Source organism: Falco rusticolus, chromosome 1 (genome assembly GCF_015220075.1).
Source record: "Falco rusticolus isolate bFalRus1 chromosome 1, bFalRus1.pri, whole genome shotgun sequence".
NCBI lineage: Eukaryota > Metazoa > Chordata > Aves > Falconiformes > Falconidae > Falco > Falco rusticolus.
In genome coordinates, this window is record NC_051187.1 from 95084081 (window position 1) to 95108952 (window position 24872).

General features: G+C 39.3%; 1 protein-coding gene across 4 annotated transcripts; it reads left to right on the forward strand.

Moving 5' to 3' along the window:
* The first annotated feature begins 788 nt into the window (after nucleotides 1-788).
* On the forward strand, nucleotides 789-22658 carry ANAPC4 (anaphase promoting complex subunit 4). Of its 4 annotated transcripts, none has more exons than XM_037390652.1 (28): nucleotides 789-1000; nucleotides 1590-1695; nucleotides 2772-2904; nucleotides 4100-4174; nucleotides 4316-4342; nucleotides 4449-4493; nucleotides 6187-6271; nucleotides 6662-6772; nucleotides 7339-7422; nucleotides 7673-7759; nucleotides 8460-8524; nucleotides 8617-8659; nucleotides 8765-8841; nucleotides 9283-9383; nucleotides 9463-9514; nucleotides 9816-9871; nucleotides 11067-11116; nucleotides 12040-12096; nucleotides 12257-12313; nucleotides 12864-12957; nucleotides 14625-14722; nucleotides 15218-15279; nucleotides 15363-15401; nucleotides 15489-15590; nucleotides 18681-18758; nucleotides 19524-19694; nucleotides 20890-21013; nucleotides 21391-22658. In XM_037390652.1, the coding sequence occupies exons 1-28, from the start codon at nucleotides 893-895 to the stop codon at nucleotides 21604-21606; spliced, it is 2403 nt and encodes an 800-aa protein (XP_037246549.1). In that variant the 5' UTR covers nucleotides 789-892; the 3' UTR covers nucleotides 21607-22658. The 4 variants fall into 4 exon arrangements, with proteins under 4 accessions (XP_037246549.1, XP_037246558.1, XP_037246532.1 ...); XM_037390661.1 differs by having other exon boundaries at nucleotides 790-1000; nucleotides 11067-11113; XM_037390635.1 differs by lacking the exon at nucleotides 4316-4342 and having other exon boundaries at nucleotides 795-1000.
* Nucleotides 22659-24872: the final 2214 nt, after the last annotated feature.

Here is a 24872-nt window from a genome sequence, read left to right on the forward strand (position 1 = left end):
TACTGGTGGATGCTGTGGCTTTGTGGCAGGTGTTGGGGGTCTCGGAGGAAGGGAGTTAGGGGAAGGTAAGGCAGAGATTCTTAGGGGTCCAAGCTCTGTTAGTCCCAGGCCTCTCACACTGTGGTTTTGGGTTTTTTTGAATTTTCCCTCCAAATGGAAAAAAGACTAAGAACAGCACCATAGAAAGTATTTCAGAAGCTTTGTAAGTGCAAAAAAGTGACCTTAGGTGTAAATGTAAACTACCTGCATGTGTTGTACAGAAAAAATCATTGTATGCAATATTTTGGATTGGCACTGCTGACCGAGGTGGGCTAGCGTATTCCTGGGTGTAAGCATACGAAACCCGGTGTGCGCTGCGGGAGGGGATGATAGCCTCCTGTGGCGTTACCCGAAGCTAAAGCGGCGTTGCTCTGCGCTGCAGGCAGGCCGGGCAGGGCCTTCCCCCGGCACCGGCAGCCAGACGCGGCCGCCCCCCGCAGGGCGCTGCGTCAGCCCGGGGCCCCGCCCCCTCTGCCGCCGGGCCCTCCCGGCCGCGGGCGTTTCGCCGGCCCCGCGTGGGGAGCGAGGGGAGGGAGCCGCCCCCCGCCGGGGACAGGCCGTGCCCCTCCGCAGGCGGGGCCTTGTCCCAGCGGGCAGGGCGGGAAGAGCCTGACCCGCCTCCGCGCTGCCCTGCGTCGCCCTCCCCGAGCCGGGCGCTGAGGCGCGGGCAGCCGCGGCGGTCCCGCACCCGTCGAGGCCCAGCCGGCGGCGCGGCGGGAAGCTCCGCCTCCGGAAGCCGGGCGCGGAGGGCGGGCGGGCGGCGCTGGGGCCTGAGGAGGCGCCCGGTGGGAGAGAGAGCGGCTCGGCAGCCCTTTGGAGCACGGCCGGCGCTCGGCCGGAGCGGCCCGCCGCCATGCCCGCCTTCCGGCAGGTGGGGGAGAAGCAGCTGCCCCAGGAGATCGTCTTCATGGCCTGGTCCCCCAAGAGGGACCTCATCGCCCTGGCCAACCGGGCGGGGGAGGTGAGTGGGGCCAGGCGGGCGGCGGGGAGGACTCTGAGGGGCGAAGAGCGGCTGCTGCTGGCGGGGAGGCGCTGCCTCCGCTCTGCGGTCCCCGAGGTGCCTATGCTGTCATCTGTGGCATAATTCTTGTAAGCTTAGCCAAGAACAGCAAATTTTTTATCAAGCTCCTCAATACTTATTGCTCCTTCGTTTTTACTTTCTAATTTCCAGCAAATTCATTGGTAATACGTTGTCTGCTTCTATGGCGTTCTAAAGCACGTGAAACTTCTTAGTTAAGCTAAATATGTTTTCAGATGTTTTTTCCTGGAACCGCTGTATGTGATCATGCATGAAGACAAAACTTGCGCTTTCAGGCTGTCTCTGCCGGAGGGGCGTGAGTAGCCCCTGTTGGTTACAGGCTTCCAGGCTTATACAAGGCAGCAGCTTATTTCTCTGTATTGCTGTAAACAGTATGCTGTTCTCTAAAATGTCATAGGAACGAATCTAAATTTAAGACACAGGAGTTATTAAAAAAGCGCATCGTGAGCTGATTTACAAGCTGGTACTAATGGGAGAACGTGGATTGTTTTTGTCTTCAATGTGTTTGTAGGTTTTACTTCACCGGCTTGCAAACTTCCAACGAGTGTGGAGTTTGCCTCCAAATGAAAATACAGGAAAAGAAGTGACAGCCCTTGCTTGGAGACCAGATGGCAAAAGTAATGTCAAGTATATGAGGTGATACAGTGCATTAAAAATCCCATTGGAAATCAGTGCAAGTTGTGGTGACGATACCTCTTACCTGTGAAGGAAATTCTCAAGTCAGCTGTTTCAAGAGAAGTGTGGCTTAGTTTTATGTAGGCTTATTCAAAGTAATAGAGAGATTTAAAATGTTGAAAGCAATTGCAAGAAAGATTTGCAAGGCGGGTTTATGTCGAAAATACAGCTTTCGAGGTATAGCAAAACTCCCAAGTTCCGAACTAAGCAGAATATTTCTGTATGAAATACCAAATTTATTGGGAGAGGCTGTCTGATCAGGATTGGCTGAAGATGTTAGCTTATTTAGCATAGTCTGAAATTGCTCTAATAATACACCAAAGAAGGAAAAAAAAAAAAAGCCTTTTCCTTGTCAACAGAAATAATATTGAAGTTAGTAGTTTAATAAACCTAGGCTGGAAATCAGTTAATTTTTTGACTCATTAGAGGTGGGAGAACGGGAACAATGCCTTCTTCCATGACATGTGGATAAAAGCTACCTATATTGTTTTATGATGGAGTCCGAGGGGTTTAAGAAACTTCTTTTTAAGCTGGTTGCGTGTGATTACAAGGAAGTAAGCACAGAAACCTATGCCTGCCACACGCTTTTGTGGATGAATGAAGTTAAGAAGGTGGTGATGCAGAACCTGCTTAGCAATTCTTAAATTGTATTTTGTTGTAATAAAACCCAAACCTTTCTGGTGGACATTCTTCATGTATAATTTTGGCCTCAAATTTGCAAAAGCTGAAGCCTCTGCTTTGTCAGAACTGTTATTAGAAGTGTTAAAAGCATGTTCAGTTCAATATGTAGGTACGTAATTGTGAAACCAGGCCTTTGACTTAAATTCATCACATAAAATATGATTTGAGTTCAAATTTTCACTTTAATAAGTAGATTTCAAAAGATGGTTTGGAAGGACTGTAAACAGACAAAGTTCTGTGCAGTAGTTGGCTTTGAAGACACGTTATTTCCTAGGTCTGTGTAAAGTACAAAGTTTTGTGCATTGGTTATTTATACATTTTATTCATCTTTCTCTAGTTTTGGCTTTTGGCCTTACTGATACGAAGCGGATTATTCTGTGTGATGTAGAAAAACCTGAAAGCTTGCACTCCTTCTCCGTGGACTCATCTATTACATACATGCATTGGATGGAAGTAACTGAGGAAAGCACGTGAGTCCAAAAAACCCTTGAAGTAAATTATGGGCTATGTAGTGCCACTTTACTAATAATTTATACTTACTATGCTACAAGCAGTCATATAAAATAATATAATATTAGGTAGCTGTGGGGATTTTTTTACCTTTTTGCTTAAAATTGTCTTTTTTATTAAATAGACACTTTTCATACATTTATTTTTAGTGCTGATATCTTAGTCTTGTGGTTCTTTAGGTTACACGCAAAAATTTCAGCATGATCTTGAGTGCCCACTTCTTAAGAACTGCTTAGTCTAATATTAGCTTGTACAGCCTGTCTCTGATCCGTTTACTTTAATTATTTTAATAAATTAATAGATATTATAATGAGATGTTTTGTTAGTCAGAATAAGTATTGTATTGAAATCTATCTTCAGTTGTGTTTTCATGATCTTTAGTTTGGTGCTTACTTCTTTCACGATCTGCCTTTAGTGTTCCATCCAACCCTGTGGGCAATTCTATTGTGGGTGTACCTGCTTCACACAGTCAGGTTGCCCCTAGTGACCATAAGCTCTGTGGCACTGGACAATGCTCAGCAGCAGTTGTGAGCTGGAGGATATTGTGGTCCCTATTTTTGTGGTCTTACAAAAACCTCTGATATGCAACTTATTGCAGACAATAATTAAATAAGACATTTCTTTTTAAAAGGGAGGTGGTGTAAGCCTGATTTTGGGATTCTTCCCCCTCTCCAGAAAACACCAATCTTAAAATAGTAAAATGACTGCATCTTAAATCACTCTAGCATTTTTCTCCTGATGGAGGTAGATTTATCCTTTTGTGAGGAATCTCATCCTTCTGGCATGTCTAAGGTGTGGTGTTAAGGTATTGCATTTAGTCTTCTCTCACTGTAATGTGTCTTTAGCTTTTTTGAGGTGCAGGTAGGTTGTACTTCAGGGCTGTACAGGGTTTAAACAGAAAATCTTAGTCATAGCTGCTTACAGATGATGAGGGATTTGGTGGCAAGCTACTGAGCCAGCAGATAGAAACTTCATGTTCTTCTTCGGTGGAAATAAAAAGATTTTTCAGATTTCTTTTATTAATTTGATGATTTGATAAATTATTAAAGGCCCTGTAGGGGATTACCCTTGGATATTTGTAACTTTAATATACATGGTGTATTGAGTATATGCTTTTTATGGCTGGGATGATAAACAGTATTACTTCTTTTTCAGTGTTCTCACTTCCTTTTATAATGCTGAGGATGAATCAAATCTCCTTTTGCCTAAATTACCGGCGCTACCGAAAAAGTAAGCATTATGCTATTGAGCTTGAGAAGATACAGTTTGCTGTTCATTGTCAATGTTTTGGTTATTCAGCTTTAATGCTCTACAGATGCTTTGGATTATATATCTGATCATTGTTATTGAGAATAATTATTTTGTTTTCAGTTACAGTACCACTGCAAAAATTTTCAGGTAAGAAATTGTCATCTTGTGTATCTCTCTTTTTTTTTTGTTTCATTTTGTTTTCTAGTATTTGGAAAAGCTATATAACCCCCAATCATATCTTTTGTATTTTCAGTGAAGAAAAGTCAGATGAGATTATGAAGCTTTTGGGTGATGTAAGGTAAATTCTGTATGCAGGTGGTTGTGGTTTTTTTGGTTGGTTGTTTTTTTTAAAGATATAAAACAATGGATAAGTGGGTTTACTTTTCAGTTATACATAATCTCTTTTTAAGGGTCCTGGAGAAAGGATATGGAATTTCTGTCATGTACAAAGATCAAGTTCAAAGAATATATTAGGAAAATAAAGTATCAGTTTACCCCTTTCCCCCTCAGTTTAGGGGGTTATAAGGGACTTCATTAGCAGCTGCTGTTGATGCCATATCTTTCCCTTAGAAAAAGATTTCTTGGGGTACATTTGAAGGCTATGTTATATGTGTTACTTAAGCTGGCTTGGAAATGTTTGTGAATGCTTGTTATAAATGGGAAATTCCTGTGGGTTTGCATGAGTGTGACAAAGTTAAAATTAGCTCTGATATCAGCTGTATTAGGGCTACTTTAAAATAAGTAAACATCACTTAGCAGGAAACACATGAGGAGCAACTGGAGAAAGTGTAGTTTAGCACACTGAGACTGGCTTTGTAGAGTGCTTGTGGTGCATTTTTGAGGAGAGTGCTTAACATCTATGCCTTGGTTTTCCATTCGCTTTCTTCCACTGTTCTTTACAGTCTCACTACTGAGAATCATCCTCTTTATTCACCTCTGTCTATTACCAGTTATTCCTTTTTAAGATTTGATACCTCTACTTACAGTAGGACTTCCTTGCTAGAGACACACGTGGTGGCTGTCTGTGGTGTAGGAGCTTTCTGGACTCTGTGCTCCTTCATCCATTCAGTTAATCAAACCAAAAGGTTTTCAGATACCATTTTGTTAAGTTCCCTTTTCACTTTAATGAAATCATTCTCCTTTAACATGTATTTAGGTGTGTAACAGGCAGAAATTGCAGTTAATTTTCTTGTATTTATAAGGGGACATGTAAAACATGCTCATTTTTCATGTTGGAGAGCATTACTGCTCACCTCAATGTAAGCAAATATGTGTAGTTCAAGAAGTATGGATGTATGACAGCAATAGACAACCTCCCTGTCCAAAGTTCAATTTTTTTAAACTTAGACAAAAAAGGAGAGGTCACAGAGAAGCTTTTTTCCCAGTCACTGTAGCAAGTTGGTTGTAATAAATGGGCAAAATGCAGACCTGCCTGCCCCCGACCCTACTCTCTGAACTGGTGTTCAGTTTCTGGTGCTGTTGTTCCTTGTGGCTGTTTCTTGCTGCTGCATCCCTTTCAAACATTTATTGCCTTTGCGGTTTTGCTGAGGAGTGCCGCTGAGTGACTTTGACAAACTTACTCTGCGTGTAGTTAGTAATACAAAATTACTTTTGTAAGAATGCTTTGCTGTCTATTGGTAGGTGGGCTCTTGCTAGAAACTGTTACTCTTTTCCTCTACAAAGTACAGAGTTAGTGAAGAAGGACTTCTGTGCCTAAAGTGTATAATTTTCCCCCTATTCTCTCAGTTAATTTAGTAATTGATACTCTTTCTGTAAATGTTAGAGGCAGGTCTTATGAATAAAATCCAATCTCATATTTTTTTGGTTTTTAAATTTCTTGTATCATAGACAGTAGCACAGTGTTTCTTTTTGTTCAGTGGTTCTTTACAGGATCTTTAGTAAAGGGATGAATTTTAAGTATTAAGAATTATATTTATATGCATTAGAATTGGTTTCAGTGTGCTCATCAACACATTCTTTTATTTTTATAGGCTTAATGCTCTTGTCCTTGGTGGCAGCTCAGGATTTATTGAGATTTATGCTTATGGAATGTTCAAGATTGCTACAGTAACTGGGGTACGTTCTGTTTTTTCCATATTTTTTTCTTCATAATGTACCAAACTACAGCTGAATTGAGTGAAAAAATACGTATGTACACTTACACTTAAGTGAAACTGGGTTGCTGAATTTAAAGAAAAGGAATAGTTGTTTCTCTTGAGTTGTATTGTTACTGTTGGAAAGACATTTTAGCTCTGGCAATTTTAACATCTTGTTTCAAGTGGAACAAAGTTCAACACTAATCTGCAGTGAAAAGAGTACATTTGTTCCTGAACAGCAGCTGAAAAATCTGCTTTGTTTTTACATATCAGTGACTGCAGGCTTCTTTGTATGTGAATATGTTAGACAAGTAAGTACGTCTCGGAGGAAATGCAGTATTTCATTAACTTTCCAACTGGAATCCTTCAGGTGGCAGGATCTTGTCGTGGACTATGTTTGTCTAGTGATTTGAAATCACTGTCAGTTATTACAGAGATACAAGACTCCTCAGACAATGCAGCAGAGATAACATATTTTCAGGCAAGTAATTTTAAAACGTTCTTTAACAGTAAACCTGTTTTTTTAATTACTTTCTGGTGGCTTTATTGCTTTCCCATTATTTGCAGAAAAAACAAACTTTTTATTTCCAGTCTTTGTGAAATTCACCCCCATTATGCTTCTGGATTTATCATGTTAACATGCAGTCTCACTGGTGAGACTGATGATGATGATCTGAGGCATTATTTTAAAATATTTTAAATAGAACATTCATTTATTCAATTACAGTTACAGTTATTCAGATTTTCTTCATCCTGCACCCGAAGGCACAGCAATGCTGTTGATTATCCAGTCTATCCCAAATAGTCATCCCTAAAACTTTTACTGTTAGGACTCCAAAATGAGGAACCCTATCAGGAGTTTTTATAGATGTAATAAAAATATTTATTGCCCCTTTGAATTGAATGTATTTCCCTCTTAAAATCAACCTTAAGGAAATAAGAAATGACAATTTTTCTGTGGGTCCTCCCAATCTGTCTTTTAGTTTCTGTAATCTAAAATTTAAAAGACAAATCATCTGTAACTGTTGCTTGTTTCATTTATTATAGCTGGACACTAGTCTATTATCAAGTTACTTACCTGAGGTAACTCGAATGGCTCGAAAGTTTACTCACATTTCAACTCTGTTACAGGTACAGTTGTGCTACAACGTCCTTTTAATATCACAGTTCTTACAGGCTTTGATATTCTTAATGCAAGTAAAATAAAGGTTTCCTAGTGGGAAGCTTAAGTTGGTTTTAAGTTATTGTAGAGCCCTAACTTCGAATTTGATAAGTTTTATGTAATATCTACATTGTATCTTCCCTTTGTATTGTAACATCCAGTTCTTTCATGTGTTTTGAAGGGAGTGAAAAGGGAATAATGCTAATGTCTGTATTACAGTATATAAAGTTGTCATTGGCATGTATGTGTGAAGCGTGGGAAGAAATATTGATGCAGATGGACTCACGACTAACGAAGTTTGTACAGGTACTGTGGTATTAACCATTCTTTTGGGAAAACTTTTTTTTTTTTTGCAGTAGTTCTGTTTTTCACATTAACGTACTGCATATCTTAATGTTGTTTAAACATGATGCCTCCAGCTAACAAACTCTGAAGTTCAGAGGCAACCTGGAAGCTATTGTGTCAAGGTTTCTGATGCTGAAGATATCAGAGTACAATGAAGCATGATTGTGTTGTGAAGCTTTTTTATTTATTCTAAGTTACTCGGAAGTGATAGTTTTCAGCTTGCACAGCTATTATCAGTTGCTTTCTATTAAAGGTTGTGCTCTTTGAACTTCAGTCACTGATAAACTGAATAATGTAAATGTTGAGTAACAGCCCACCAGAACTTACAGCCTAGTTCAACAGAGCATGTGTAACAGCCATTATGGATTTGCTTACATTGTGTGTTCATTGACCATGGCTAGAGGTTAATTGAATCAAATAATTTATTTATTTTTTTCAAAATAGATTCTTAGTGATGGCAAACTGCTTGGAATTTTTACTGGGTAATACAATTGAAAATAGCATAAAATACTAGAAAATTTTCAGTGATTAGTAGTCTGATTTCAGCATTCAAGGATATGGGCGGGTCCTCCGATCCACTTTTATTGAAGTGTTTGTGAGATTATTTGGTAGCCCAGATTTAATCTCTTCACCAATCTTTTCCAATCATTTTGACTGACAGGAAAAGAATACAACCACTTCTGTTCAGGATGAGTTTATGCAGCTGCTGTTATGGGGCAAAGCAAGGTAGTTATTGTTGTTTTATCTGAGTATGCATTTGCATTTGATAGTGAAATACAAAATGAACATATATTTGGCTCTCTCCCCCACCTCTTCAGTCTGGAACTTCAGGCATTACTAATGAACCAACTGACAGTAAAGGTATGTTAATATCTTTTAACATATTAAAATAATCTATTTTGATGTCTTTTAATCACTGGTCTGTTAACAGAAAATTATTATATGTTTGTATTTCTATTTTAACAGGGTTTAAAAAAACTCGGTCAGTCTATAGAGTCTTCCTATTCCAGTATACAAAAGTTGGTCATAAGTCATTTGCAGAGGTAAGTCACAGAATGTCCAATGCATTGTAGATAAAATGGCATATTTTGTGCTTTGCTAAAGGACAGTATGCTGCTTTGGTGGTTCTTTGTATGTAGGTGTGCGGGAGCAGAGACTGTGGTCATGACAAAATGTACTATTTTACTTTTGGGTAGTGGAGAACTGTGGAAGTACTTTGAACAGTCTCCATGATATGTCACCTGTATATCACTGCCTGCATATATGCAGGATATATGCAAAACGTTTGCACCAACTTTGTGGAGTGGTTAAAATCATTAGGGCAATATTTGCTTTTCTGTAAAGTGATGCTTTGTCTTACATGACAGACCACCTTACAAAGCTCTCCACTTTGCACATTAAATGACAAAAATGTAGCGTGCAATGAAGCAGTGAATTTCCAAAGGGTGAGTAAAAGATTATATTACTTTGCTTTGCCTTCCTAGTGGCTCTGAGGCACTGTTATACCACTTGAGTGAATTGAAAGGAATGGCTTTATGGAAACAAAAGTATGAATCTCTGGGATTAGATGCATCTGGAATTGAAGGTAGAGTAGCATGCTTGTCCCTTACCCACTTTGATTTCAATTTTGAAAGCTTAATAATAATGGTTAGCTCTTTTTGCAGAGGCTATTACTGCTGTTGGTTCTTTCATCCTGAAAGCAAATGAGCTGCTTCAGTAAGTATAAAGTCTGGGGAGTTATATATAAGACTTGATAATTGTTTTTTAAGGGGAAGCATGTGGCTGGGAATGGAAGAGGTTGGGAAAGCAAGGCTCCTCTTCTGGTGGTGAGCTTTTATCTTGTCTCACTGCGTCTTATAGACATACCCCAAGACAAGTCTTATTTGGAAGGTTGCATTTGGCATTATTTTTTAAATTGATAGTGCTTGTAGACCTTTCTGTAGTAAAGATGGGACTTAAGCCTGGAGCAGCTTGTGACATTTAGATCTGGTAATTTCTTTTCTTGTTTCTTGCTCAGAGTTATCGACAGTAGTATGAAAAACTTCAAAGCATTTTTTCGATGGCTGTATGTTGGTAAGCTTGATAACATAGTAAGGGTCTGATATCTGTTTTGTATTGTAAGCGTTTAAATGTCAGCAAGTAATTAAGCAAATCTTAATTATAACCATCTATTTATTTCTGTCAGAAAATTCCTGGACATTTAAAAGGTTAAAGTTGATAAGGCAAGAATAATTAGAATATTAAACACGTAGGTCTTAATTAAACTTAGTGTGTGTACAGTGGGTATTGTATACACTTACCCTGTAGCGTTACTCCAAACTGTTGTCTGCTTCATGAGCAGTTTGCTGATCTTGACTTGAAGAAATTAAAGGACTTCATTTCGTTTACACCAAATTTGAAGTATAGTCTAACTCTCCTTTACTCTGTCACTTGCTGTTTCATGCTTTGGGGACTGAGTTACCTGTAAGGTTACACACAGGTGTAAAGGGGCTCAGAATGTCCAGATGCACTTAATACCCAGCTTCACTTGTAGCTGTGTAGCTGCAGGTAAAATGTTAGAAGGAAGAGCAGAGCACTCTACTTTAGCCTGCTTGTTTTTATAAAGTAGTTATGAATAGGTTTGTAATTTTTAACTGATTCTTTAGAAATTTTTTTAAAAAAGTAAGCAGTCTTACCAGATACTGTAAAAGCACCAGAAATGCAGCGTTAGTACTTGCTAGTACAAATATAATAATTTTAATTTTTAAAATTGCAGAAAGCAGAACAATCAGAGTTCTCTGTCATAATGTTAGAACTTTCATTATTTAATTGTTGACTGTGTTTGCTTGTGTTGAAACTAGACAGAGAACTGTTTATCTAAGCCTCACTGATTTAAAATTACTTCTGTGCAGTTCTCTTAAAACACATTATTCTGGACATGAGAGTATTCATGTATTTTATATATATCTTTTTTTTGCTCTTAGTTTGCACAAGAATAAATTCATATGAACTGTTTTTATAATAATCTTATCTCAGTCTTGTACAGGGTACAATGCAGTTGGAAAAGATCAAAGATAAAAATTCTCCACGATCTGTATTTTAAACTAGTGGGGCAAGTGAGGCTTAATTTTAGTCTCAATTCGTAATTCTTCATTCCAAACTGTTTTGCTTCTGACAAATTAATCCTTCCTATTTTATTAGCAATGTCTTATTACATAGCCATGGAAAATTAAGAATATTAGGAGAACGTATTAATGTTAATGCAGTAAGAGTATAATTTCTCCCGCAGCCATGTTGAGGATGTCAGAAGATCATGTGCTCCCAGAGCTGAACAAGGTAGTAGTAACATTTTCTAATAAATGGTGGTATACTCTGTATTCTGCTTGACTTGAACACAGGATTAAAGGTTTATTTTTGTTCCAAAACTTAAAGGATAGAGTCTGTGTCATTTCTTTTGAGAAAGTTGATGCCTGCAGAGTCACGCTAATATGCTGTCTCGCATTAATTTTTTTTTGTTTTCTTTGTTAATAGTATATTGTATGTGAATGTGAGACCTCTGTGTATAGCAGCTTTTTATATGCCCTAAAGGATTAAGTTAACCGGAATGGGATTTTAACATCTTTACCAATGCCCTGGTAGAGGAGATGGAATACACTTGCGTCAGATTTGCAGGCGCCCTCTCACTGGGTGAACCAGTTAATACGCTTGAGGGCAGAGGTGCCTTCCAAAAGGAAATAGGTAGGCTGGAGGAATGGACAGATAGGGACCTCCTGAAGTTCATCAAGGACAAATGCAAGGTTCTGTTACGGGAAAGAGTAACCCACTGCACAGCAGGGCCCAAATTGGCTGGGGAGCAATACTGATGGGGTGGACCTGGGGATGTTGGTGGGTGCAGGCTGGGCATGAGCCAGCAGCGTGCCCTGGCAACAAAGGTGGCCCAGAGTAACCAGGGCTGTACTAACAGGAATATGGCTAGGAGGTCAAGGGAAGTAGTTACCTTCCTTACTTAGCACTCATCATCTTTCATCTAGAACACTTACTGCAGTTCAGGGCTCTCCTGTACAAGACAGACATGAATAAACTGGAGCGATTTCAGCAGAGGGCTCCCAAGCAAGTTGGAGGCTGGAGCACTTGCCCTGTGAGGACAGGCTGAGGGAGCTGTGCTTGTTCAGCCTGCAGAACGTGTGTTCTGTGCTCATTGAAATGTATTTCTTATCCTTTGCTTTTCTGACGGTTTTTGTTTTTTTTTTTTTTCATTTTAGATGACTCAAAAAGATATCACGTTTGTTGCTGATTTTCTTACTGAACATTTTAATGAGGTAAGTTTTGTTGGTTTGTCAAGTGCAGCATCTGACTATTTTGCTGCCAATAATTGAATCTGAAAAAATCTTGTAAAAAAATAATTCAATCATCTTTTTGTACGCTACTTCTCATTAACTTTGGGTTTAAATAATGGTTTTGTTTGCATAATTTTTTCAGGCACCAGAACTTTACAATCGTAAAGGAAAATACTTCAATGTGGAGAGAGTTGGTCAGGTAAAGAACTAGGGAACAAATGGGAAAAGAACAAATGAGAAAATCCTTAGATGGAGAAGCTTTTAAAGCTGTGTCCACCTTTCTTCTCTGTCCCTTTTGCTTTCTGTTGCACATTCCAGTAATGGTAAAGGAGAGCTTTTAGTTATTTTACCCTGTCAGGAAAAGGAGTGTTTAAAAATTCATCTAATAGTTTTACCTTGCACATGCTGGGTTTTTTTAGGTAAAGGGTGAAACTTCTTTGCAGCCAGCAATAGTAATGTAAAACTGAAATGTGTTTGTTTGTCTTTATGCCATTAATCACTGGATTTCAAAACATTTGTGCTGAAACTTGATTTAAAATTTTTTTTTTTATGGAAATATCAATGTGATCTTTGACAATAGTTGATTTCTCTTAATGTTTCTAGAAGGGGTAGAATACTTAGTTTTAAAAGTAGGGCATGTTAAATTAACAAGAAATTTTTAACAGACTTGTGAGGGGCAATGTGGAAGTGAAATCTAATGTCCCTTATTCTTAACATGCAATCTTAAAAATGTCCATTTCTTTTTCTAGTACTTGAAAGATGAAGATGATGACCTTGTATCACCACCTAATACAGAGGGAAACCAGTGGTTTAACTTTCTTAAAGACAGTACTCATATTAAAGGTTGTGTGTGCTTTAGTAAAAAGTAAAAGTGAATCAAAGATACATGTGGAATGTAACAAATGCAGAAGAGTAATCTATTTTTTCATGCTTAAGAGTTATTTCTATAGTGTTAGTTGTGGGTTTTCATCTGAGTAGAATAAAACAAATGTGCCATGTTATTTTATGCAGTTTTTATGTAGCTGCTTACCCAGTCAATTACCTTTTTTCTGGGTATTAGGAGTTTCCTATATTTTTTATGTACCAGTCTCAGAAATATTGACTTGGAAGGAATCCCAGGAGATGTCTATTTTAGGAGGTCTTGATTTGAGTTCAAGGAAGTAATAATTACGCTTAAGTCATACCTGGGGGAAAGTGTCTTAACTTGTTCTCTTTCACTGGAGTCTGAGACTATTTTTTAATTAGCGGTGAAAAAGAAGTAAGAGACTATAGCAAGCTGATGGTGAAAATTAGTCTTGTTTAACTTCAGAAACCGTAGACTGTAAAACTTCTACAGCATAAGCTGCCTTTTAATAGAATTTGCTGTAGCTGCCTTTTTCTGCCTATTTGATTCAATAAAAAGTGGGGAAGTTGTAGCATTTTCATTTGTGAAAGTAATATTTAGAAAATGTGGTTTTAGACATACTTGGAAAATATGGTTGATACTTTAAATGTGTTGACTGATCATTTCTGTTACAACCCAAGTTTCGTAATTGTTTGTAGAGATGGTTTTAAGTGATTTTGTTAGTATTAATGGTAAGTGTTGAGATGTTTATGGGACTATAGGACAAGTAAAGCTTCTGTCATTTGATTGATACCTTCTAGCCTTCATTGGTGTTTTACATTGCTTTGTTGGTTGATGTAGTTGTTATAATTTTTCCAGCTAAGCATTGGAAAAGAAACAGGTTATGTACTTAAAATAAGTAACGAGATATATCGCAGAAGCTAAAAGTCTTCTTCCAAAGTAGTTAATTTCGTAAGAATGAATCAGTCCTATTGAAGCCCATTCATAGCTACTCTAAAAAGCATGGAAATTGTTTTGCTTAAACAAGATATTTTATGACAACTGTGTTTCTAGCTTTTTGGTAAATGCAATTCAGTCTTTTTGCTATTGTGAACGGGCTGTGAAGAAAAGCTGAAGGGGCAGACAGGCCTCCATTTCTCATTCATTTATCTCCTTTCATATTGTAATCCAGTTAGTTAATTGAGTTAGAATTTATAATTGGGCAATTATTTAGGCAGTCACCTAATCCAGTCAAAACAGGGCTAATTTTGAAGATAACCTGGCTTGCTCAAGGCTTTGTGCAGTTGAGTTCTCTATGTCTGCCCTTTTCCAGTGGCTAACCAATCCTTGTCAAAACTTTTTTCCTTATATGTGATTGGAATTTCCCTTGCTGGTGCTTATGACTGTTAATTCTCCTCTCCCTGTGTGCAGCTTTGAAAATAATGTCCTCTGTAATGCTTCCTTTAGGCAGCTGAAGAGACCACTGGGTTCTTCCTTGTTAGCCCTCAGTTCTCTAAGCTGAACAAATGCAGCCCCCTCAGCTTCCACTCATAAAGCATATGCTTTAGCCCTGCGACCATCTTATTTGACCCTCCACTGGACTCATTCCAATTTATCATTTTAATAACGGTGTAGTATGTTTTTATAGAGATCAAGCATTTTTTATAAAAACTTTATCTGTTTACAGAAAGTCCTCTTCTGTTTCCCTACTATCCTGAGAAATCACTACATTTTGTCAAAAGGCAAATGGAAGAGGTCATTGATCAGTGTTTACAAAAGCCAGCGGTGAGTTCAATTTATATAAATGATAACTTTCTTTTAGGGGTAGCAGTCAACTGAAAGATAGTAGTCATGCGTAGTAAGGCCTGAAGTTTTCTTTGCCTTTGAGTGCTTACAACTTAGGGGGTAGCATGTAGCCCAGCTTCACCACTGCCTTTGGCTAGGGAGAGTGTAAGGGGGATTTTTTTGTTTCATGTCTTCTGTTCCCACGGTACTGTGATCTATTTTTCGTGTTAATTAGCTTGGTGAATGTGCTATGTACTTGATAACTGTTATAACTGTTAGCTGACAATATGTTAGTCTATATATTATGAAGAAACATGAAACAGGTGTGTCAAGTGACAGTAGTGTTTGTGTTGGGGATGTTTATTCCAGCATAAGTGTTGGTGATTTTTTTTCAGATGTACTTAGGTGGTTTTGTTTGTTTGAGGTTTCTTTTATCTTAAAAACATGTATAATTATGAATAACTGCCTGCATTTTTTGCCTATTGTATTTATTAGGATATAATTGGAAAGTCAGTGCATCAAGCAGTCTACATGTCTCTTTATAAAACTTCTCAAAGGTATTTCTTTAAGTTATTTCTAGAGCTCAGTTGCACAAAATTACAGTAGCATTTTATAAACTGGTTTGTTTTTTCCTTTTCAGTGAAGATTCCACACCTCAGTTATTTAAACTACCATTTCTGTAAGTATGTTGCTATTCCTTGTTCAATGTAATTTACCAATTATTAAAACTTGATCTAAATTTTCATTTCCTTCCCTTACATTACAGGTGGAATGACAAAACATCCAATATACATTATGTTCTCTTCACCATACTCGAAAATTCTGTTTCTAAAATATACATTTTGAGGAGACATACTGATACTTCCAGGTAAGACACAAAGGGAAAAAGTGGTTCGAGAGCTTCAGCACATGTGTAGAGACAATTACAGTTTTAATCTATTTGAAAAAAAGGAATGAACAGCATGAATGTGATCTTTCTTGGATATTAGAGAAAAATGTGGAGACATTGAGAAATGCAATAGGGAACTGCAGCAGGAGTTTGTGTTGTAGTAGACTCAGAAAATCTAATCACAAGACCCAAGATAGTTTTAGGCTTAGGAAAAAAATCAGGCTCCCTTAGTTTTGTTCCTCACAGAATTGCTCACTTGTGCAAACTTGTGAAAAATTACAGGGCATCATGCTTTCAGTGCTTTGGCTTACTGTCAATATTATTCTTTGATTAATCCCTTGCAGCCTGAAATTTAATGCTTTAAGGAAAAATGGGAGTTGGACTCACAGGTGCAACAAATAGAATACATCTCTTTGGGGTGTAGTTTTGTGTACCTTCAGGAGTTTCTGTGTCCAAGATACAGTTTGTCACTGCCTAGTTGTGCTGATATGGGCTAGGAGGCCTGCATGGATGAACAAGGAGCTCCTGGACAAAATAAAACACAAAAAGGAAGCCAGTTGGAGGTGGAAGCCAGGACAGGTAGCCTGGGAAGAATACAGAGAAACTGTCCAAACAGCCAGGGATCAGGTTAGGAAAGCTAAAGCCCTGAAACAATTAAATCTGGCCAGGGATATATAAGGAGAGCAAGAAAAGCTTCTATAGGTACATCGGTGATAAAAGGAAGACTAGGGAAAATGTGGGCCATCTCCAGAAGGAAATGGGAGACCTGGTTACCCAGCATATGAAGAAGACTGAGGTACTCAATGACTTTTTCACCTTGGTCTTCACTGGCCGGTGCTCCCGCCACAGCGCCCAAGTTGCAGAAGGCAAAGGTGGAGACTGGCAGCGTGAAGAACCACCTGTTGCAGAAGACTGGTTTGGAGGCCATCTAAGGGACCTGAAGGTGCTTAAGTCCGTGGGACCTGATGTATCCGCAGGTCCTGAGGGAACTGGTGGAAGAAGTGGCTGAGCCACCATCCATCATATTTAAGAAGCTGTGGCAGTCCGGTGAAGTTCCCACAAACTGGAAAAGGGGAAATGTAACCCCCATTTTTTAAAAGAGAAATAAGGGGGACCTGGGAAACTACAGGCTGGTCAGGCTTACCTCTGTGCCGGGCAAGATCAAACAACCTCTTGGAAACTGTTTTAAGGCACATGGAAAATAAGCAGGTGATTGCTGACAGCCAACATGGCTTCGCTAAGGGCAAATCATGCCTGAAAAATCTGGAGGCTTTCTATGATGGGGCTGCAGCATTGATGGATCAGGGAAGAGCAACTGACATCATTTACCTGGACTTGTGCAAAGCTTTTGACACTGTCCCACATGGTATCCTTGTCCCTGTACGGGGGAGACATGGATTTGACAGGTGGACCACTCAGTGGATAAGGAATTGTCTGGATGGCCACGTTCAAAGAGTTGCGGTCAATGGCTCAATGTCCAAGTGGAGACCAGTGACGAGTAGTGTTCATCAGGGATCTATAGCGGGACCAGTGTTGTTCAACGTCTTTGTCAGCAATGTGGACAGTGGGATTGAGTGCACCCTCAGCAAATTTGCCAACAATATCAAGCTGAGTGGTGTGGTCCAGATGCTGGAAGGAGGGGTGCTGTCCAGAGGGACCTTGACAGGCTTGAGAGGTTGGCCCATGTGAACTTCATGAAATTCAACAAGGCCAAGTACAACGTCCTGCTCATGGGTCAGGGCAGCCCCCAGAATCAATACAGGCTGGGCAGAGAATGGGTTGAGAGCAGTCCCGAGGAGGAGAATGTGAGGGTGCTGGTGGACAAAAAGCTCAACATTGCCTGGCAGTGTGCACTTGCAGCCCAAAAAGCCAGCTGTTTCCTGGGTTGCATCAAAAGCAGCATGGCCAGCATGTCAAGGGAGGTGATTCACCCCCTCTGCTTGGCTCTTGTGAGACCCCATCTCAGGTACCACATTCAGCTCTGGGGCCCCCAGTATAAAAAGGACCTGTTGGAACAAGTCTAGAGGAGGGCCACAAAGATGATCGGAGGGCTGGAGCACCTCTCCTATGAAGACAGGCTGAGAGAGTTGGGGCTGTTCAGCCTGGAGAAGAGAGGGCTCCAGGGACACCTTACTGCAGCCTTCCACTACCTGAAGGGGGCTTGTAAGAAAGATGGGGACAGGCTTCTTAGTGGGATCTGTAGTGACAGGACAAGGACAAACTGAAAGAGGGTAGGTTTGGTCTAGGTATTAGGAAGAAATTCTTTACTGTGAGGGTGGTGAGGCACTGGCACAGGTTGCCTGGAGAAGCTGTGGATGCCCCATTCCTGGAAGTGTTCAAGGCCAGGCTGGATGGGGCTTTGAGCAACCTGTTCGAGTGGAAGGTGTCCCTGCCCATGGCAGAGTGTTGGAACTAGGTGATATTTAAGGTCCCTTCTAACCTGAACCATTCTATGAACTGTTTAAGTTGCATTCTGTCAGTGACATCACTGAAATGACCTGGGTTTAGAAAATGACAAAAATCCTCCTCTCTGTAAAATACTGATTTTTTTTTTTTTATAATCTGTCTTTAATTTGAGATGAAAATTAATTGTGATAGGGTTGGGAATTTTTGAAGCAGTTTTACTGCTGGAGAAAATACATGATGAAACTATCTTTTGTGTTTCCAGTTGAGAGCTGCTGATGACAAAATTGCAGCCTTGTGGTGTAGTTTCTGTCCCATTTCTTCCCTCATTGATACCTAAAACAGTCTGAACTTGTTTTCTGTAAATCTGAGTAACAAGTAACTTAATGGACCTGAGACTAGGACAACTAAGCCAAGAGTCCTGCAAAGAGCTGTACCCCACAAACCAGACTGTTTCCCATTTGACTCGATTAGTCATGTTTTGCTGAGGGGCAGAAGAAATCAAAAAGTTCTTACCATTTACACCATTTTGGGAAGTAGCCATGTACTGTACTAAGCTTAGACAGCCTTACACCATTTCTTACCACAGTTGTCATTAGAGATTTTGGGTTCTCTATGAATGGGAAAGAAATTAAGTCCCTAAGATAATAATCACTGTTCTTCTAGGTCTGTCAGTAATGGAATTCTTGCGGTAGAGTTTGGAAGCTTCTTGAACAACAGTATAAATGACAGCTCAGACTCCAGGTCAGTGTATTTGATTTTTCTTCCAGAACTGCAGATTGCTAAATAAAAAACCATGTTTTCTAGTGTTTATTTTACATTAAGTTAACTTCTCAAGCATTATAGTTTAGCTTTTATCTTGCAAGTTACTGCTTCAGATGCTGGACCAGCTTGTAGTTCCTGAGGGAGTCAATCTGTAAGAAATGGCACAGGTGCATGAAGCTGCAGGATTGTGGGAGACTTACTTTGCACTTCAAGGTCAAATAAATTTTAGTTCTTTAGTTGAAAACTAGAGCTTTAGCACATGTACAAGAAAATAAGTTAGCTGGAAACAGCTCTTACTTATATCTGTGATGTTCTTTAAGATGGAGTGAGACTTGACATGCCTGATTGAAGGGATCTTAAAAGGCATGCCAGACTAAGCTCATCCTTTTCATGCAGAAAGGCCAGATGTGATTGCCCTCTGTAGCTTCAGTTGTGTTTCTAAATTTTCTTGGGTGTTTGTGTTTACTGTTTCTTCCATTTCACCTGAAATGGAAAATAACAAGATTGCTAGTAAGTTTGGGGTGTTTTCTTTCCTTCACATCATTTTTCCTGAATGATACAGGAGTCTGCTGTGGTTATTGCTGTCTTTCAGTGTCTTAGCTGCATGACCTTTTTATTCATTTAACAGTAAAGCTCACTGTTTACTCCTGAATACTTTTTAACATGAATGCTGTGCAACTTTAAAATATTTTAGTTCTGTATTTACTTTTATTCCTCGATGCTTTCTAAATTATTTTCCTGTAGATGCTACAGTTGTTTAGATGCACACTTTTATGATGATGAAACTGTAACTGTAGTTCTGAAGGAGAGTGTGGAACAAGAGGGAAAGGAGAGAGTCTTGGCTCAGTTGCCTTTATCTTCCATATACACAGATGAGGACCAAGACAGGGAATTAATCTGGGATTCTACTAAAAGGTACTGAAAAACTTTGAGCAAGTATGGAAAAAAGCAGTTTAAGCACATATTTTAATTGTGTGTAGTTACTCGTGTGCTGCGTGTGTGTAAAGATTTTAAACTCAAAACCTCTTTGTGCTGGGTAGAGTGGGGTGGGGAGATGGAAGCCTCCTTAAACAGTTTGTTTTGTGTTTTTTGGGGGGTTGGTTTTGCATTTTTACTATCTGTGTTTATGGCTTTCATGAAATGCCAGGACAAATTGAAGACATCCTGTAGTATCAGAAATCTTTTCATGAGGTTGCTAACATTGCTGGTAAGAATACTTGAATTTAGGATGTTTTCAGCATATTTGCTCATATACCTCTACCTTGTAATGAAAATACACAGATACTGCTTCGTCTTTCCCTGGTAGTCAAACTTAACAGCTATTGTCAGTTTAGCTGTGGAACATCAGAATTGGTGCCCCTGTCTGCATTGGCACAGGGAGAGGAGAGCATCTGGGGGAAGTGAACACACACACACTCGTGCGCACACAGACAGACACAAAAAAGGCCAGTGTAATTATTGAATCTAATGTTTTAGTTGCTGTGCCTTACTTGCTTTTCTTTTTTCTCCCTGTGCCCCTCTGGTAGATTGCTTAAGATATGTTTTTACCCCAAAGTAAATGGGCATACTGAACTGTAAATATTTTTTTTTAGGCCACAAAGAAATTGTGTATTGAAGAATTAACAGAAAATATTAAAAGCAAGTTCAAACTAATCCTGGCTGCTGATAGGCAGGGAGTTCCCTCATACAGACCTTGTGAGTGGGGGTGGAGTGATACATCTTTGAAAGGTCATGAAGGCCAAACTTCTGTGTAAGTGGAGGGATTGCCTCCAGGACTTTGTTCAGAAGCTCCTCTTCTTGTAGAAGAGAGGTTTGAAGGAAGGCCATCCTCATCCTCCTGCTGTGGCTGTTCCTTGTGGGAAGATCAGGCTTTACAACTCCCTTTTCACCTGCTGTAATCTTTTTCCTCAGCTGAACCATGCTGTGTCTCCACAGTTGGATCCCCCACTCTAGAATATTTGTAGCAGCATTATGATTTTTATGTTTATCTGCTTGTTGCATATGATATAATAAAAGTTAGATGTAAAAAAATGGACTGACTGAGATTTTTCTTAGTAGTGGAATTGTTTCTTATGTACTAGCTTTGTGCTTTTCTTCTTGCTATGTGCAGACTGGATGAGCAAAGAGGTGAGATATTGACACGTACTGTCTTCTTGGAGAATCAGTGGAGAGTGCTGGAGAACATGAAAGCTCAGTATGTTTCTGTAAATGGCATTAGAAAAGTTTCCTGTGTGGTAAGTATAGTATATGTGAACAAGCTTGGAAACTATTAAAACATGTTATGACTGGAGAGAGTGATAACCTGTTTCTGCTAATTTAGTGAGATTTATGAAAACTTTTTTTTTAATTAAGAGATTATTCTCTCGTGGTCTGTTACAAGTGTGTCAGGATACAGTCGTATCTCTCTCATGACACAACATGGGAAAACTTTTAACAGAAGTTAAACTACTTGATTTACTTTTCAGACTGCAGAGCAATTTAAAAAGTTAGTAATTTCCTTGATGCCTCCATTTTAAAGATAAAGGCTATTTTCAAAGCTATTGGGTGACATTTAAAATAGTATTGGTGCTTTTATTTATTTATTAATGGAAACTTCTTAATGTCTTGGTAGCTAAGTTCAAATCTCCGTCACGTGAGGGTGTTTGAGATGGACGTGGAGGACGATGGGGAAGTTGAGGAAGAAGAGGAAGAAGAAGCAACTCAGATTGCAGCTGGGGAACCTTCTGAGATAAATCAGTCTGCAGATAACCAGGACAATGTGTGTGGTGCATCTGCTGAAGAACTGCCTGATGAAACCGAAGAACATGAATCAAGTCTGGATCCTTGACATAGGCTTTTATACTGGTAAAGGGACAAGACTCTAATTTTAACTTCAGACTGCTGAGATGATGTATCATGTACAGACTCAAGCAGCTGTAGTAGGATGTGGTCAGAATCTGTGTTGCTTCTCAGCAAAGACTGTCTGTGTTCTAGAGTATGTTTATTTGACCCATTTTTGTCTGGCACACAGTTTGGTGTGAACTGAATTTACTTGAGAACTTTTCCATTTGCAGTTTTTTATAGGTGAAGAGAAAAAGAAATACCAGCTGACATTTTTGTAGTTAACCTCCTCAGCCCTTAATACTGTTACTAAGATAAAATGAATTTGTATGTGAAAAGGACACTCAGGACCGAATTATTTTCTTCCTCAAGTTTATGTTCTAGTAATGGGTACAGAAGCTTCCTGTAGAGCCGAAATCTAAGAGTGTATGGCCAACAATAAGCTTGTGGATCAGCGGAAGACTAGGCAAGAAAACTTAGCAGTTGTTACTTAAATACATACTTTTAAAAACTTTTTTGATAACATCTGTCTTCCTCGGTACTGCAGTATTTCAGTCTATGCAGTTCTATAGTCCTCAGTGCAACACTTGTGTGTATGTTTTGTCAAACATTTGCATGTCTCAGCCTGCCTAGTTTCTGTGAGATTGTTCCTGAAAGTGTCTTCTGTCTGCTGTTTTTATAATGAAAAGTTAACAACACAGTGTTTGTTTTTTTTTATTCTGATGTGGCATTGTGTATCATGCATAGACTTCAGCATAATCATGTTGCTTAGTAATTAATACATTGCTGTAGGAATGTTGTAGTGCTAAGTTGTAAAAGCTAGAAATGGTGTTTAAAATCTATTTTCTTCCCTACTAGCTGTCAGTCTTAACTGACTTAAAATTCAGCTCTTTGATGAACAATGCTGCTAAATGCATGATCTTCCTTCAGAACAGTGAGTGTACCTTGTATTTGTGAAGAGGACCAGGTCTTTTGCAAATGCTCCATTCTGTATTTCAAAAATAAATAAATCTTCTGAAATGGCTATTTGTCATTTGAAAAATAAAATACTAGACTTACCCTCTTTCTCTTTTTTTGAAATACAGTGTTTTTAAGTAACTTTTTAAAAATGGACTGTTTGGGCGAGACCCTTGCAAACAAAGCTGTTAAGTTTTGAGAGAAACTTCTTATTTTTTTCCCTTATCAACCTTCTTGAAAGCTGCTTGCTGTTCAGCATTCTCACGTAACATGCTGATGGTTGAAGGCACAGTGAAGCTGTAGGACAGGAGGGGCAGAAATGCCCATTCAAAAGTGCTGTGGATTTTCTGTGTAGAGCAGTTACTCTTGATGAGAAATTGCTGCTACAACAGAACCCACTCAGCTTAAGCCTGGCCTTGTGTGCTTCCAATCTGACTTTAAGAACTGTCACACTAGAGTGCTTGCAAACAATTGTTTTACTGTGCTTTCTGCTGACTAGTAGGAAATCTGCTCTGTCTTGCCTGTAATTGTTTCTAAATTTGTGTTAATTTAGCAGGTGTGTCCTGTCCCACAGGGGCATGCCCTTCAGAAATCTCCCTGAGGTTATTCTGTGCATCTTTCTAGTGCAGTCTTGGATATACTTATGTCAGTGGGGGTTTTGTTCATGGCTTGGATAAGTGCATGTGCACTGTCCACATTTCACAGTGGCACGATATAAATGCACCAGTTTAGGTCGGTACTTCTGAATGCATTACTGACTCCTGTCAAACTTATTACAGAAATCTGGTAGCAAAAGAAAAATAATAAATGTGTTGGTAATGTGCTTGTGCATTTTTTTTTTTCAAAAGGGTGATAGAAAGTACTTGATCTAGAAGTTTTCAGGATTTTGGTGGTGTCTGGATATGGTGGTCTCTGCCACTTTGATTTCTTCGACATCCATCTTTTTTTTTCAAGGCTTTTTCTACCTTTTTCTGTGAGGAGTTCTCATTCTTTCTTAATAGTTTTGTAATCAAAAGTTCTTCTCAAAATATCAAAATGTCAAAAGATATTCTCAGCAAGTGTGCAAACAATTCACTCTTTGTAATATTAATCTTTAGGTCTCTAAGAATCATTTACTGCTGCTTCTTTGTTAATGTCTACCTTTTTTGCCTGTGGCATTTCTAGTTTGTTAAAGATCTTGGGCAGCCTTTATTTTCTGCTGTTCACCTCGTGTAATCGCTTTTCCAGACCTTTTATCCGTGCCTTTTCTGCCTAATCTCTCTGACTTCAAAATTTGCCACTTTGCTGCAGTCTCTCACCAGCTGGTGCTGTTTTGCATCACAACCTGGGCATGCTGTGGTACCGTTGCCTCCCACTTACATGGATTTCGTTGCATGTTCACATCTGCCTTCATAAATGACCATTTCAGCTGCTCAAAAAGACAGGAAATGGATGGAGAGAAATCGTGAACAAAAGCTTGCTTTAGTTAACTGTTTCTTTTTACAGAGGGGAGAAGCGATGTGTATTTCTGTAGCAATACCTACAGTTTGTCCTAATGCTGCTTGGCTTTGAAAAACATACTTAAAAAAGCTTTCAGCCCATATGTAAACCTTGACAGAATGGGAAAGCCATCTACGTATCTGGAGTCAGAATTGGCTTGCATACTGCAGTAATATCTGAGAAGTTCTTTCTTGCTACCTTGAGCTAGCTGTCGCTTTTGGAGTTGTGACTAATCTAATTTCTTGCTTCACAACCTGGTTTAGGGGAAGAACTGGCTTGGCTTGTGCCATGGAGCAATGTTAGCAGTCTGAGAAGGATGTTTTGGAGAGGGTAAGGAAGACTTCACCACGGATCACTTCATAGTAAGCAGTAAGAAGAATGCATGCGAATGAGCAGAGAGGACAAAAGGAATTGTCACAGGATGAGTTTCAAGGAGGGAGATGCAAAATGACATGGAGATCTCTGGAGAATACCACTGTGAAGGAATTCTAAGAAAAAAAACCCACACCGCCTCTGGAAGTGGAAGAGAAGTGCCAAAGTGCCACTTGTAGGTGAATAAAATGCATTTAACTATACCTTTAGATTAAGTAATAGAGTGCCCGGCAAATCAGTCTGGAGACCATGGGTGCCAGCACTGTCCAGGGTTGAAGTTATAATGGGATATAAATGTAGTGTGGGTGTTCTGACATTCTTCCCCCAGGGGGTATTAAGTGGCTACTGCTCCTACCTGGCAGTTTTACAGCTCTGCTGGCAGCTCAGTGCAATTTATGTAATCATGCCTGCTCCTGTGAATCAGAAGACCTTGGGTGGTTTTATGCAGTTCTTACACTTAACCTA